The sequence below is a fragment of the Myotis nattereri genome (assembly GCF_964212035.1).
Source record: "Myotis nattereri genome assembly, chromosome: 6".
In the NCBI taxonomy this organism is placed as follows: Eukaryota; Metazoa; Chordata; class Mammalia; order Chiroptera; family Vespertilionidae; genus Myotis; species Myotis nattereri.
In genome coordinates this window covers 59,362,446-59,378,901 of record NC_138081.1, presented here as the reverse complement: position 1 = coordinate 59,378,901, position 16,456 = coordinate 59,362,446, and the positions used below count along the sequence as shown (strand labels likewise).

Below are 16,456 nucleotides of genomic sequence, written 5' to 3'. Positions count from 1 at the left end.
AAATAATAAGGTCATAAGAAGACACTAGTATAGATCCAAAGGGCTGTTTGTTCCTGGTAATAGGAGCAAATCTATCTTGTCTGATTGCCTATCTGTTTTATTGTCAGATCCACCTTTGGGAGAAGTCCAGCGGTGCTGTTGTTTCAGCCAGCAAGTTGGGAAGCAAGACTATACTAGCATTGCAGTAACTTCGTTAAGGAAGCAACGTTAAAATAATTTATGTAACTGTTAACCCCTATACCTTTTCTACATTGTAGCACATTATTTCTGTTATTTTATGTATTTTCCCCATAATGAAATAAAAAAATAGTAAACAAAAAGCAATTCATTTTATCTTGAAAAATTCTGAACTCTTCCTTTTTCTAGTTGCTGCATTGATTACATTTATCCTCCCTTTCACTCCCATTTCAAACAAGTAGTATAGGCTGTGTTTCTTTTTTTCTTTTTTTTAACCTCTGCAATTTGGTTGCACCTACATTGCTCCATTAAAAATTTTCTGTCCATAATTCTGGGAACTTTTTATTGACCTGCCTTCCTGTTTATTAATCTTCTGTTGCTTTTTCTGCCCTCTCCTTTTTTCCTGTTCTCTCAGCAGTTAACTTGTTGTTAAGCCCATCTGCTGAATTCTTACTTTCAGTTATTATAATTTTTGGCTCTACAGTTTCTGACTTCTATATCTTCTCTGTTTGCCATAGTTATTTTTAACATCATTGTACAATTATTGCAGTATCTGAGTCACCTATTTTCCCCAGTGAATTGGCTGTTTATTAGCATGCTTCCTTCCATTGGCTTGGGTGGTGGACATTGCAGGTAAAAATCTGTAGGGGCTTTGGGTAATGCTGTCTTCCTCCAAGGAGGGCGGATTTATTTTGGTAGGTAGGTATTGTACTAGCTGGTCACCTTGTCCCATCCAGGGTTAATTTCAGGGTTTGTTTTGATTTGTTTTTAATTTCAGGTTTTGTTAGGGCTGGTCTATTTTACTTTTGCCGCTTTCCTGGTGTATGGCCAGTACCCTTAGGGCACACACTTATTCCTAGATTTAGTCTTCTGGGATCCAGACAAAAACCAAGGTGTTTACCAAGGTCCATCTAACTCTTTCTAATTCCATCTCCGTCAGCACTAGACGGCTGAGGAAATCTGTTAACTCCTTTAGCCTCCAAGCCAGGCGGGTAGAGTGGGATGAGACAGGAAGGTGCATAGAGCAAGGAACCACCCTGAAAGTCAGCACCTTTTACATTTTACACCCTAGGCACCTCTCTTGCCTCACCCTAGTTTTGGCCCTGCTCTCAGCTACTTTCTGCTGAGTCTTAACATTCAATGACTTTAAAGGAATATATGTGAAGATGGTGGGGGCTTCGTTCTCTGTCTCTCACCCTGTGGCACCTCCGGGAACTGGCAAGGGCCCTTAGGGGAAAAGCTGGGGGTAAATGTGTTCCTCAATTGCGCTTTCCCCCCAAGTTCCTGGCTGCACTGCTTGCCCTCCAATGCATTCAAAACGCTTTTTATGCAAAATGTTTTTTTGCCTCATCAAGTTAGTCTGTGCTGATTGAATTGTGCACTGCTCATGTTCAACTCTGACCTTTTGTTTATGCTGTTTCTTCACCCATCTTTCTCACTTCACCTGAATCTCACTTCCTCAAACTGCTTGTGCATTTATTAGAAATGTTGTTTTGAACAATTTTCATTGATGACAAAACACTATATGATATAGGAGGAAAAGTGTAAAGTTCCAAACTATATGTAATCTAACCTAATTTTATTTTTTAAATGTCTAATTTATTTAACCAAAAAAGGTTAATGGTTATTTCTATGTGATGGGATTAAGTACTTTTTAAAAATGTTTCTATATTTGAAATTAATTTAAAAATATTTCTGGGTGGTGGGGTTATGTATGAATTTTATTTATTAAGCTTCTCCCTATTCTCCACAGTAAAGTACAATGTTATTTATAACAAAAAGCTGCTCTTTCAAATAATAATCGTCAAAGAAAATAAACACAGCTGAAATGTTTATGTAATCATGCCCTCATGAGCATTTAGGGTAGAGACCTTCAAATCCTACAAGTGAATCATTCAGTGTCGCACAACAATGTGAATGTGCTGGTGTGCTTAAAAAATGGGTAGGATGGTAAATTATGTGTTGTTGTTTATTTGTTTTTACCACAATTAACAACAACAACAGAAGTAGGAATCATAGTACCCCACCCCCACCCCCCCTACGAGCACACAATCATCCAGGTATAGAGCTGAAATGAAAATGAGTTTAATTGTGGGACTGGCCAACTTATAGAACTCAAGAAGTTTCATCAAATTGTTTCAGCAGCATATCAGCACCACATGCATAGTGTGACAAATCTACATTCACATATTAGATATTTGGTACTGGAGTATTCTGGCTTTGATTGTTCTTTTCAGAAGCTTTTATTTTTAAATCCTCACCCGAAGACATTTTTCCTATTGATGTTTAGAGAGAGTGGAAGGGAGGGAGCGAGGGAGGAGAGAAACATACATTGGTTGCCTCCCATGCACACCCCAACTGAGGCTCAGGATGGAACCTGCATCCCAGGTACGTGCCCTTGACTGGGAATTGAACCTGTGTTCCTTTGGTGCAAGGGCGGATGCTCTAATCACTGAACCACACCGGGCAGGACTCGTTTCAACTACTTTTCCATTAATTAGAAAGAATTATAAAATGGTTTCTCCAAAAGGGCTTGAACACTTTTGTTTCAGGGGACATTTCCTGAGCACATGCAGTGTGTAATCTGATTTAGAAGCTCACACACAATCATTGCCGGCGAATCCTGGACAATTCCTGATGCTGATAGAACCTACTTTTCCTTCTTCGTTCATTCATTCATTCATTCAGACTGAGTTTACTCGCCATCTGTATTGACATAGTGTGGCCCATATTTAAGTCACCTGTATCTGAAGATGTTAAAACTATTTAAGATATGTGTAAATGGCCTTTTATGCATTCATTTAACTGAGCAATCATACAAATAATGAAAAATCTCCAAAACTCATCATAAATGCCAACATTATATTTTTATTTTTAATCAAGTAATTTTTTTAGACCTCAAAATATCCATAGTTGACAGAATAAGACATTAGGCATGAAATGAGATATAAAACCCACGGTCTGCAGAAAGGCAAGCAGTATGTTAGCCCATCAGAATGACTGTACACGAGTGAAGGCCATGCGAAACAGCTCCTTTTTTGTCCTTTAAAAACATACAGTTCAAGTGTTTTGTTTAGTTTCACTTGTAAACATGAGTCAAAATGGACAACGAGGCAATCTAAAGACTACACAGGATAATTTAAAAACACTAGATAAAACACCGTAGTAAAGAGATATAGAAATCAGTGTTCACTTTGGTCTCTAGTATGGTTAGGGTGGTTAATACCAAAATAAAAAAAATAAAAACACAAGAAACCCAATACATATAACTAAAGCCAGCTTGGTGGTGGGTGCCAGTGGTTGGTAGATGTAAGTAATTCGAGAGGTAGTCAACACCGTCATGTTTAAGCTGGTAACTCTCTCAGTGTTAAGCCACAGATGTATTACATATCACAATAGGTTCTCACAGTACAGTACTTTGCCATAACTTTGCAGCTTTGTTCCATACATAAAATTTAAAAACAACTCATTGGTCAACTTCTCACTCTAACTGAACTATGACACAGATCACATAACCACCACATCTTAGAGAGGCTGATGACAGCTATGTAAGACAGAATTAGATGCTTTTAACAAGTTGTTCTTCTCTAAAACAAATAAATCTAGGAAGTTAACATCAAGGCAGCTGCACTTGTACATACTTTCCCAAATTTTATAACCAAAGGGGAAACACACATATATATTTTATGATAAACATTTCTTAGAGAAAACAGATAAATTAATTTAAATTAACTTTAAGACTTAGTGAGATTTCCCATGTCCTGTATAATTCATCTTACAGTGAATGTTACAAAGTCTATTAACACTTATGGGCTTCTATTCACAAACTAAATACAACTAGCATTAACTTGGGGCCACATTGGTGCAAAACAAAACTGGGCCAGACTATTGAAAAAAAATCGGCAATAAAAACATCCTGTTTTTGTAGGTGGATTGATGCTAATAACATGATGTTTACTGATCTTTTTCCTTACATTGCACGCCAAACTTGCAAGTTATAAGCAGGTAAAAATCTTTCTACATCTTTCCATTGTAAAAATACATCCAAAGTCCTCTAGTAAAGACTAGAAATGCAAGTATTAAAATGTTTCCACTGTAATCAGCCGTGTAGCAAATGAATAGCTCACAGGGCTGAGACTGCTAGAGCATCTTTCTTAGGAATTACATTTGTGTTGACATGGGGGTGAGGTCAAGGAGCAACTAACTCACAGACCCCCTGCCCAACCCCTGTAAACGGATGCTTCACACAGCCCGACCCCTCAGTAGCTGAAAATGGCATTGCACATCACTCTATGTCCACTCCTTGGCACTAGTTAGCTGTGTGCCTAGGGCAATAATGCTGCAACATGCTTGGCCTCAGGGCAGCACAGACACAAATGCAGGAGACTGGCATCTTTTATACTGTTTGCCCAGCATGAATGCACTCAGACACCAGCCTCTCCTCCTGCCACCCCTTCCTGCCTCAACCTCTGGGCAAAGCAGCTGTTTCCAAGATTGCTTCTGTGTGCTGCGTTGCTTAAAGGGAAGAGTGACCATAATTCTTTCATCTAAGTACATGATCGGTTCAAGGAAATGCTTGGAGACTTTGCTAAGTAAGTGAGATGCTTGATGCTTCATTATTCACAAGTGTTTGTCAGAAACATGCAGTTGGTGAGTTGCTATCTATACTATAGAGAGGCTCTGTACCAGAGGGCGATCAGCCACCGGAAGGCTGGAGCAGCATAAAGGTGTGCTATGCATCAACGATGAGGTAGCCTTTTGTTGTAAACAGTTATATTTCACCCATGAAAATGGACACTGTGCTCACATCTGTGATATTCACATATACAAGGAGTTCAGGAATTCTATTGTCCAGTACTTTTCACATGAAATAGAAATAGGAGAACTGATATCTTAAATTCAGAAATTTTGATCTACATCAAACAGAGGTAGTCATTACTAACATCAGTATATAATACTTATATAAAGGTCAAAGTTATTTGGTTTGTTTTGAGTAAGCAGGACTGTAGACTATTCTGTAAAGAAACAACAACAACATCATCATATATGGTATGTTCCCTGAGCAAAGTTCTTTGTCCTGAGTATGTTATGAAATAGTGATAATATTCTTATATAAAAAATAAAACCAACTTTTAATCATAAGATAGGTTTGGTATGTGCTCTTAGTTCAGTCTTGTAAAATGCTTAAAATGATTTCAAATTGCACCCATAGGTCCACAGTTATACTCTTTAAAAAAAAAAACAAAAAAACATGATCTCAGCTCTGCACTTTTTAATATGGAAACAGGGAATGCCCAATTCTCAAGTCCATAACTTCTCTAAGTCCGTAGTTCTCTAAGGTCAAGAAACTTTGGTTTGGATTTTCAAAGTGACTTGTTATGGTTTGCATTTTTACTGTTCACCTGCTTATTATACCTGCTAAAAATTAAGCAATGCCACTTCGATTTGTCTACATAACTTAAATACGCTTACAATCCTCACGTAAGGCAAGGACGGGCTTCTCTACAGCTACAGCACATTCAATATCGTCAAAGGTAAGTGTTGCCTCACAGCACACTGATATTTCAGAACATACTGTGGAGATTCTCACAAACACTGACGTGGAGTTCAGGCTGAGTTGTGGAGGACTGGCGGCCCAACCCCGGGCATTTCTCCTTATGCCCAACTGGCTGACACAGCAGCAACTACCCAGGTCTACGTGGAAGGACAGGTGGGAGAGGGAGTGGACATTGGTAGGTAGAATACATCATATCTGAACTATGCCTTTTCCTTCCTTCCTTCCTTCCTTCTGATTATCTGAGCTTACACCAACAGGCTCATCATACAAAACTATATTTATTGCCAATGTTAAGCGTTATAATTGGTACCTTCTTGGAGATGTTTCAGTAAAGTACCCATAACACCTCTAACCAGGATGACACCAAAGTGACTGAAATCCACAAGGGACCAATACTATGATTGTTCCCCAGCCAATTTATTAAAATAACCGAGGACCAAGCTGCGAAGCCTATCGCCATCATTGCGTGTTCATCCTGAATCCACCATGTAGGTCCCCTCATCATGGTAACAGAGGGAACTCCCTAGATCGATCTTATTGTATACAATCCTTCTAGCTCGCTGCAAGGAGAGGTTCTGGTACCTCTGGCCCAGCTCGTCACTCTAGTTGCCTGCCACCAAACACTGCACTTTTTAATATATTCAAGGTTATACGTATTGGGCAATTGTGAGCATCAATAATGTCTACTCTCAACCCTGGCATTCTATTCATATCTCTGCTGTTTTGTTTGTTTTAAAAACAAGTTAGGTAACTCTTCAGGGGGAATAAAAATCGCCACCAAAATATATACCAAACTATTGGAGTTTTTCTCCAAGGTCTTCAGTAGTAAACAGGGAGGGCCCCTGCTCGAAGTGATGGTCAACAGGACTGACTTAGTCAAGGGAAGCTGCTGTTGCCACAGCCCCTTACAAAACCTCGCAGCACGTGAAAGATTATGAGCTGGTATCAAAATACCACTGAAAACAATCAAGTCACTACATTTTTACATTGCCCTCCCCCTTCCTTTCTCTTAATATGTATCTAATTTACAATCAAAATATATGAATTAAAAACATTGAAATATCGGCACAGAAATTACACATTCATTGTCTTTTCTGGAAATACGTATCCCAGATTCAAAAAGCTTATGGCAGTCAGAGGCATGTGGAGTTAAGGTACTGCCTTCAAAAGGGGTGGGAGCACTCTATGGATATCAAGAAAAAAGGCAATCCCAAACTTGGGGGAAACTGACGATTTAAAAACCTTTAGTACCATGTGATTGGCAGCTCTGAGATCTGAAGTATCCTTTGGTTCACACAAAAGTAACAATCATGTTTTTATTTGTATGTAAGGTAAAGGGAATGGTATTTCAAGAAAAACTCCAGAGGTTATTTTTGAAACCATCTAAATAAAATGCTTCCCACGAGTTTTCAATTCTTGGGGGTGTTAAATTCTGTGAGGGAGGGTGTGTGCTTGTAGTTCTATGCACACATATATAAAGACAAATGCTCTTTATATATATATGTCTCCATTGCTATATAAATCCTCCTACACACACAGGCTCAGGCTCTCTCCCTCTCACACATGCACATATAGGTAATACACAGAATCTCATTCTCTGAATTACATCAAACACGACACCCTGCTCCAATGTAATTTGCTTAGAGTGATTTGTCTGTTTAAAAAAATTCACAGTTCCTCAACAGTAGTTAAAAATCCCAGGTCAGCTGCTGTTTGTGAAATACTGTTCCCCTATCTTTGCATGAGGTAGACTTCCCAACCGGGGAGAGAAAACGATACATTAAGAAGAAGGGTTATGTCTTTTTCCTTTTTTGGACAGAAGGCCCCTTTTTGCTTTGTTCTTCGGGGGCTGCCGATGACTTCGTGGAGGAAGCTTCCTGAGGGGACCGGCCTGGCCACTCTGCGATCTCGGACCTCGCCTCCTGAGGAAATGGGGGTGATGTACAGCCGTGCCCTCCCCCCACCTCCCGTGGGAAAGCCGCAGTGCATGGCTGTGAATCTGCTTCCTGTCTTCCCTGAGAACTGACCGGCGGCTGCACAACAGTTTTATGCGGGCAGTTGGCCACCATGTGTGTGATGCTCTGACAGTAATGGCACTTCTTTGGCTGAGGAGGTAGACTACATTCCTTCGCATGATGATCAAGGCCACCACAGTTGTAGCATCTGCAACAAGAATAATGAAAACATCTTAGAAGCAGGGAGTAGGTGTCATCAGATGTTATTTATGTATGGAAAAAGATACCCCACACACAAGCTGTCCATGAGATTCGCTCATTTTCATGCGCCTTCTTTAGTACGTATGTGATGCCATTTACCAGACCATGTGTTTCGAGGGCCATCATCACCCAAACGCTCCGGCAAAGTTATGAAGCCAGTTGTACTTGACACACCAGTCAATGTAAAACACGAAAGGCTATGTAATCACTTCCATACAGAAATTACTCCTTTTCAAGATCTGACGGGTTATTTTAAAAAACACAGGTTAGCCACTAGAGGGCAGCCAATGCTCAACACAAGAGCAAACAGCTAGCTTTCGAAGGATAAAACAAAATAAACTGATGAACAAAATAGATCCAGAGACATAGAAACATGGAACAGACTGATGAATCTCAGAGGGAAGGCGGGGGTGGGTGGGAGGGAAGAGATCAACCAAAGAACTTATATGCATATATGCATAACCCATGGACACAGACAATGGGTGGTGAAGGCCTGGGATGGGACAGGCTAGAAGGGGTCAATGGGGGGAGGGGGGCGGGGGGGAGGGGACATCTGTAATTCTTTCAACAATAAAGATAAATTAAAACAAAGAGAGTTAAAAAATACAGCTGTTGACATAATATGCACTGGCAATGTACTCAGCAATTGGGAAAATTATACAGCAAATTCTATTTTATCAGCTTCCCGTGGTCGGCAAACCGCGGCTCGCGAGCCATATGCGGCTCTTTGGCCCCTTGAGTGTGGCTCTTCCACAAAATACCACGTGCGGGCGCACCCGCACCGTGCGATTGAAACTTCTGGCCCATGAGCAGAAGTCGATATTTTGTGGAAGAGCCACACTCAAAGGGCCAAAGAGCCGCATGTGGCTCGCGAGCCACGGTTTGCTGAGCCACAGTTTGCTGACCACTGTACAAACTTTCTTTGGGTATTAATTATTTTGACGATGGAAACCAGTTGACTGGAAGAATTTTTTTCCTTTGTCCAAATTAAGCAATGCAGGGAAATCTGATATGTAGGGAAATCAGATGTCTATGGTGAATGATATCTGGAAAATTACCAAATAATTTTATTTATTTTTTATTTTTTTAAAATATATTTTATTGATTTTTAACAGAGAGGAAGGGAGAGAGATAGAGAGTTAGAAACATCGATGAGAGAGAAACATCGATCAGCCGCCTCCTGCACATCTCCTACTGGGGATATGCCCGCAACCCAGGTACATGCCCTTGACCGGAATCGAACCTGGGACCTTTCAGTCCGCAGGCTGACGCTCTATCCACTGAGCCAAACCGGTTTCGGCATCCAAATAATTTTAGAGTAGTACAGTAAGTGTCTGATCAGAATGCTGTAAAAGAAACCTGACTACTTAGATTGGATTTTAAAAGGTTGATGATAGGTCAGTGATGGAAAGAATTTACCTTATTTTCTACTGTAAGAAATTAGTTTTCCTCTAGAGTAATTCTTCTAAATTGAAATAAACATAAATCCATTCTTAATTAGTGTTTAAATACACATTGGGTGCATAACTTTATATTAGATGTTTGAAAATTTGACTTAGCGTCTAAAAACTGAGCAAGTAAATTATTTGAAAGATATATTTGCTTAATTCCAGTCAGACTTTCTTTTAAATTTTTATATTAAAAACAACAAAACAGCATAAAGTGGAGAAAATAAAATTTCATAATTACAAAGATTTTAATCTAGTTGTTAAGTATAGAATTTGCTTATTAATTTGTCTCCAAATGAAGTGTCTTAAGGACTTTTTATTTCAAAATACATTTATGTCTCCATAATTCTCATTAGGAAACACAAACAGATCACAAAGTTTTTTAAAAATGGCAAAATAAGTGGTAACTATGAGAGTCAGCTTAAGACTATTGACAAAAAAAATTAATTGTAATTAGATTTGTGTGTGTGAGAATAGCAAGCTCAATAAGTTATATTACTATATATTTCCAAGACAAATTACTAAGCTACTACTAATCTACTGAGCAATATATGTAGAATACTTAGTATTTTATTTTCTGGGATAAGTTATAAAGAGTGATTTTTACTTAGCAAAAACTAGGATAACTACGGCTTGCTTCTCACCAATATTACCATATTTTCTTATAGATGTGAGAATAATGAATTCACAAGATGGGCTTTTATTATTTGCAATATTAATAAGTATTTATCTGGGGGAAAAATACATCACATTTTCAAAAATTAACGGGAAAACCAATAAAGTACTTTTTCTGGTTATATTATTTATTGTGTAATTATGTACATATAATAAATAAAACTTCATAATTAATACTACAATAAAGAGTCACTATTGTTTCAGCCATGTGTTTAAAAAGATAGTGCAAATTTAAAGAATAAAAATTACTAATGCTTGAAATTCAGGTCCCCAAAATAACACACTAAAAAATGGCATCTTTCAGAAATATAATCATATTACTTATAATAATGTTTTCCCATATTCTATAATTGATAAGTGGATCTTTAAATTAAATTTGCCCATCTATAAAATATCTCCTTTTGAATTAAATTCACTTTCTTGAGGATAACATCCAGTTAGGAGCTCATTTTCGAAGAAAGAGAAAATAGGTTAAAGGCTTCCGTGACAGAGCAGGCTCTCCTGCAGACACATCCATCTCATCAGTCACTGTGGGATGCACTGTGCTATCCAATTTAGAGAACCATTTGCCCACTCATTTACCAAGGGCCTGATGTCAAGATCCCACTTTCACAAATGGGGTCTTCCATCATATTCTATATGTGCATTTACCATTATGTTTGGGGTTTAAAAGTTATTTTGAAGAATACTATATAATTCTGGTTTCCTTGCATTTTGACCTGCCTGGTTAATGCACTCCCCCACCCCCCAGCTCTTCAGATATACCCTATCCCTAAGCTAGACTGCCTTCCACACAGAAAAGATTTACATTTAGTGTATCTATGCTTCGCCTTTAAAGGGGAGGAGTGGTATTCATTCTCCTATTCTACTTAATCATTCAGTGTCAATCACTTTTAGGAAGAGTGCAGATCACACTCCATTATAAAACCTTTTTCCTTCCCAAGGGACTGACACCAAAATGGAAATGTTCAGTTACCTTTCAGCCCACTAATGATACCAGACCACATACTCCATAGAAGCTCTACAAGGCACTGGTCTCCTTTGTTCCCTCTCCACACCTCCAAATCGGGCTTTTGTTAATGTGAATGAATTACACTGTGATGGGAGCATAAAAACGCCATGCATGCACATCTATACCTACACACTTCAGAAAAACAGGTCTTGGCAAAAGTACATTTATAGCTGTGAGTATGAGAAATGGTTTATTCTTGTTTTATTATTTATTGTATTATTTATTTGTATTACAACTGCAAACTTACTTTTGCTCACCCCTGCATAAGGATAGACTCACAAGCAAAAGGCTCCGTAGAAGGAACCATACTCTGTGTGTATTCCCATAGCCTAACTAGTGTTAAGTATTTTACAAAATGATCAACCAATGTCACAAAGGATATTTTCTTACATATTAAAGATAAAAATAAATTAAAATGTTCAGATTAATCTTAGAACTTTATCAAATTCTTCATAAAATTTCTTTATACTTTAATTATAAAGAGCTAGCACAGGACGTTCTTATTAAGTTACTTCTCATAAGATACTTAAAATGGAAGATAATCAAATTGAAGTCAATTTTTAAAAGACTATCAAAATAAGATTAAAATTTTTAAATGAAAGAAGAATGCCAACAATAGATGTAGAAGCACCTAAATTGCAAAAGAAATAAAAACAGATCTTTTAGATTTACATCTTTAGGAATATCAATTACATTATGAAATAACTAGGTGAATTTTAATAAACTAAGCCCAAACACCTACTAAGTTAATCATAACATAGCTGAAGTTTTGAGGATTCTATAATAAAAATGGAAACTCTGATTCAGAAACCAGATCTACTAAGATCCTTGAAAAACTTACAAGTTTGGGGATCCAAAATAAGTAAATTATATTTGAGTGACACCATAATGGTTAGAACTGAGCTCAACTAAAGACCAATAGATTCTATAGACATTACACAGAAACACTGGTTCTTAGATGATACCTCAATAGCTTAAATGAAACAATTCATCAACTATGTATTTCCCCTGGGTCCCAAAAGTGATTTTGAAAATCTGGGCAGAGGGGTGATACCACAGATAGAGAGCCAGATTTGTCATTTTAAAATTTAATGGATAAAAATGGTGCTTCTAAGTATTTATAAAGTGCTAGCTTAGTAAGAATTTATTTGGAAATTTAAATTTACATTCTTTGGGGTTTGGTGGAGGCATTAAGAATAAGGATACTACAGTGCACTGTAAGCTCCTCAAGAGAAAAGACATGTTGAAAGAACAGTAAATAAAGCAACATCAGGGAGAAAGAATACATTGGGGGGGAGGGGGGGGAAGAAGCTATGGGGTGTGAAAAAGGGGTGAATATAGGAAAGGAGTACATAAAGATCTCCAGAAAAGTGAGAGAAGAAAAAAATTCAATGAAATTTCTAAACAGGAGGCTAGAGGGCTAAAGAAAAGCCAGATTGGAAAGAACTTCAGAAACTAATTCGAGGAAAAGATAACTGACTCTGAAGAGATAGTTTATCATTTTTAATCTTGACAGTCCAACTAAAATCCAGAAATAATACTAATAACATTCCTCAAGTCTATAGTTTTCTATTCTAATACTAGAGGCCCAGTGCATGAAATTTGTGCATGGAGGGGAGTTCCTCAGCCTGGCTTGCACCCTCTCCAATCTGGGACATCCTTCTTCCAATCCGGGACCGCTGGCTCCTAACTACTCGCCTGCCTGCCTGCCTGATCACCCCTAACCCCTCTGCCTGCTGGCCTGATCGCCCTTACCTTGATCCCCTGCCAGCCTGATCACCCCTAACTTGCCCCCCTGCTGGTCTGATCGCCCCTAACTGCCTCTGCCTTGGCCCCCCAGTCTGGCTTCCCTCTGTGGGAGGCGACCTGGTGGATCAGGGGAGGCACTGCCCCCATTACTGTGCTGCTGTTGCTGCTGCAACTGCCGGCCTCAGCCACTGCCGGCCTCAGCATCAGCCCTTCACAGCGGCCCATGGCTGCCTGAGCCTCGGCCCTCACAGCTGCTGCGGCTTTGTCTGGAGGGACGTCCGGTATACGTCCACTCTAATTAGCATTTTACCCTTTTATTAGTATAGATGTGTGAACACTTGTGATCTAATTCAACTGTGTGTCAATCAACCCAACGGGGGAGTGTTGGATCCCAGTGTGGTGGTAGGAGGGAGGTGGATGGGCAGAGATGCTGTGGGAGGACCCAAGAAAGATGAGGAAAAGGGAAGATCCCGAGTGGAGCTTCTTTTAGAAGCGATCTGCCCACTCTGATCTCCTAAGGGTAAGAGAGACAGATCTTACGACCAACCTTCCAGGTGAACGCCCCCCATTTTGTTCTGATGGCTCCCAACCATCTAAATTTACACTTGCATATAGTTTGTCCACACAACAGAAACTGCTCCAACAGACCAACAGGAGAGTGAGAATTAACTCTGGTGAATCACAGTTGGAAATGCCTTTCAACAGCACACATGTCTTCTGACCTCTCTCAAAGCAACCTATTCTTTTCTGTGAATTTCTGTTTCTTTTATTTCATTTTTCTTACACCCAAACTCCTAAGACTATAAGCCAATTAAACAATAAAACATTTAAATGACATTTTATATATTCTTCCTAAGTATAGTGGCAAAAAAATATTTAATAGAAATGATAACAGGTTCAATTTATTGAGAGCTTATTATGTCCCAGATTCTGTGCAAAAGGTTTTTAATGTAAGATATAATTAGTCCTCCCCCAAAACCTATGAAGTAGATATTGTATTGATGAAAAAACATTAACACTCAGAAGGTTTATGTAGAAGGGAATTTTAACTGAAATAATAAATTTCATTTGTATTTTAATTGCATAAAGACATTACACCCAACAACATTGATGTAAATTTATTATATGTAACTCTAAAAACATATAGGGACCTGAATTTAAAGAGAGAGAGAGAGAGAGAGAGAGAGAGAGAGACTAGAAGTAGATTGTTCTTCAGATCTGGGTTGCTGCTCTGTTACTATGCTGTGGGGAAGTGAGATTCTCTCTTTGAGATGAAAGGCTGAAACTAGTCCAGTCCAGACTTTTCACTATCAATGGCCAGTTTTATTTCTACCCCTCTGGTACTTTCTATGTGGAAAATTTTGTCTCAAGAATCATTCAATAATTTTCCATTTCCCTTAACCATATGACGCCCAACCACTGAGCCACGTCAGCAGTGGGGGGGCCACCAATACTTTTTAAAGGCTTCTGGAGATAGGAGTGTGATGCTCCTTGAGAACCGCAGCCGTATACTGACAACGTTACCAAGGGATTACTCTATAATCTCACCCACAAGGACTGTGGTTCAAACAGAATAAATATCCCAAAATATTGTTTCAAGAGTTTATTGATGCCCCAGAAAAGAAGAAGAAAAGAAGGGAATGAAGGAGGACGAGAGGGCGAGAGGGAGGGAGGGAGGGAGGGAGGAGGAAAGCAGAACGGTTTGTATAAATCTTATTTCCTTACTGGGAACGAAACTTTAGACTTTGACAGCATAAAAGCCCACAACCTTTTACCATCAGCAAACCCTGCTTACTGGGGCGGGGGTGGTGGGGTGGTGGGGATGGGGGGGTGTTAAGCGAACTTCGCTTCAGAAGTGATTTCTCTTTTTCTTAGGCCATTATTCAATTCTTAGTTCATCAATCAAGGATGGTTTCAATGTAGGCATCCATGTGATCAGAATGGGTGATAATTTACAGCTCTTGAATCGATTGATGCTTTCTCTAAACTTCAACCATCATTACCAATGAACATTCATTGATTTCCTATAACAACTCTTTTAATTCTCTACCTTCTGTTGCCTGCATCTAAAATAGCTCTCAAAAGCATATACACTTGTTTAGTATGCAAAACCTGAGTTTAGCACTGACATAGCCACATTCTGTTGGTTCTTAAGTAGAAAATTACTTTCTTATGGATATAAGTATAATAACAAGATCACTGCTTTTTTTTAAAATTTTTTTTAATTAAATCTTTATTGTTCAGATTATTACATTTGTTCCTCTTTTTCCCCCCCCATAACTCCCCTCCTCCCAGTTCCCGCCCCACCCTCCGCCCTCACTCCCCACCCACTGTCCTCATCCATAGGTGCACGATTTTTGTCCAGTCTCTTCCCGCATCTCCCACACCCCTTTCCCCCCCCAAGAATAGTCAGTCCATTCCCTTTCTATGTCCCTGATTCTATTATAATCACCAGTTCATTCTGTTCATCGGATTATTTATTCACTTGATTCTTAGATTCACTTGTTGATAGATGCATATTTGTTGTTCATAATTTGTATCTTTACCTTTTTCTTCCTCTTCCTCTTCTTAAAGGATACCTTTCAGCATTTCATATAATCCTGGTTTGGTGGTGATGAACTCCTTTAGCTTTTCCTTATCTGTGAAGCTCTTTATCTGACCTTCAATTCTGAATGATAGCTTTGCTGGATATAGTAATCTTGGTTGTAGGTTCTTGGTATTCATCACTTTGAATATTTCTTGCCACTCCCTTCTGGCCTGCAAAGTTTCTGTTGAGAAATCAGCTGACAGTCGTATGGGTATTCCCTTGTAGGTAACTGAGTTTCTTTCTCTTGCTGTTTTTAAGATTCTCTCTTTATCTTTTGCTCTTGGCATTTTAATTATGATGTGTCTTGGTGTGGTCCTCTTTGGATTCCTTTTGTTTGGGGTTCTCCGTGCTTCTTGGACCTGTAAGTCCATTTCTTTCACCAGGTGAGGGAAGTTTTCTGTCATTATTTCTTCAAATAGGTTTTCAATATCTTGCTCTCTCTCATCTTCTGGCACCCCTATAATTCTGATGTTGGTACGCTTGATGCTGTCCCAGAGGCTCCTTACACTATCCTCGCATTTTTGGATTCTTTTTTCATTTTGCTTTTCCGGTTGGGTGTTTTTTGCTTCCTCGCATTTCAAATCATTGACTTGATTCTTGCGCTCCTCTGGTCTGCTGTCGGGAGTCTGTATAATATTCGTTATTTCAGTCCGTGTATGCTTAATTTCTAGTTGGTTCCCCAATATAACATCGAGGGTCTCATTAGTTTTCTTGTAGATCTCATTAAGTTTATCGGCAGCTTCTAAACAGTTCTTGAGAGACCTTAAAAGTGTGGTTCTGAACTCTATATCTTCCATTGACAATTTTGTCCTGTTTCTTTGTCTCCGCATTTTGTTATGCTTCCTTGGTGCACCCCCTAGTGGTCTTTGTGCGCAGTCTTATAGTTAAACCTTGATTGTTGTAGCTAATTCCAGGGAGGGTTTGACCTCCAGGCCAAGTGGCTATGAGAATCAGCTGTGTCAGCAGTGAGAGAACTTCTGTCCTCTAGGGAGGTGCTAATCTGGCGTTTGCCTGAGGCTATCCGGCAAATGCCTC

The 16,456-nt window shown here is 39.0% G+C and overlaps 1 protein-coding gene across 1 annotated transcript in view; it reads right to left on the bottom strand.

Annotated features, from left to right (window-relative positions):
• Window positions 1-7,527: 7,527 nt before the first annotated feature.
• The window catches only part of LIN28B (lin-28 homolog B), a gene marked incomplete at its 3' end in the record, with an annotated part of 96,031 nt that continues 87,102 nt past the window's right edge, over window positions 7,528-16,456 (bottom strand). Inside the window, exon 5 of the mRNA XM_081094714.1 lies at window positions 7,528-7,897. Within this exon, the coding sequence (XP_080950840.1) occupies window positions 7,528-7,897 (370 nt within the window). The remainder of the gene's footprint in view (window positions 7,898-16,456) is intronic.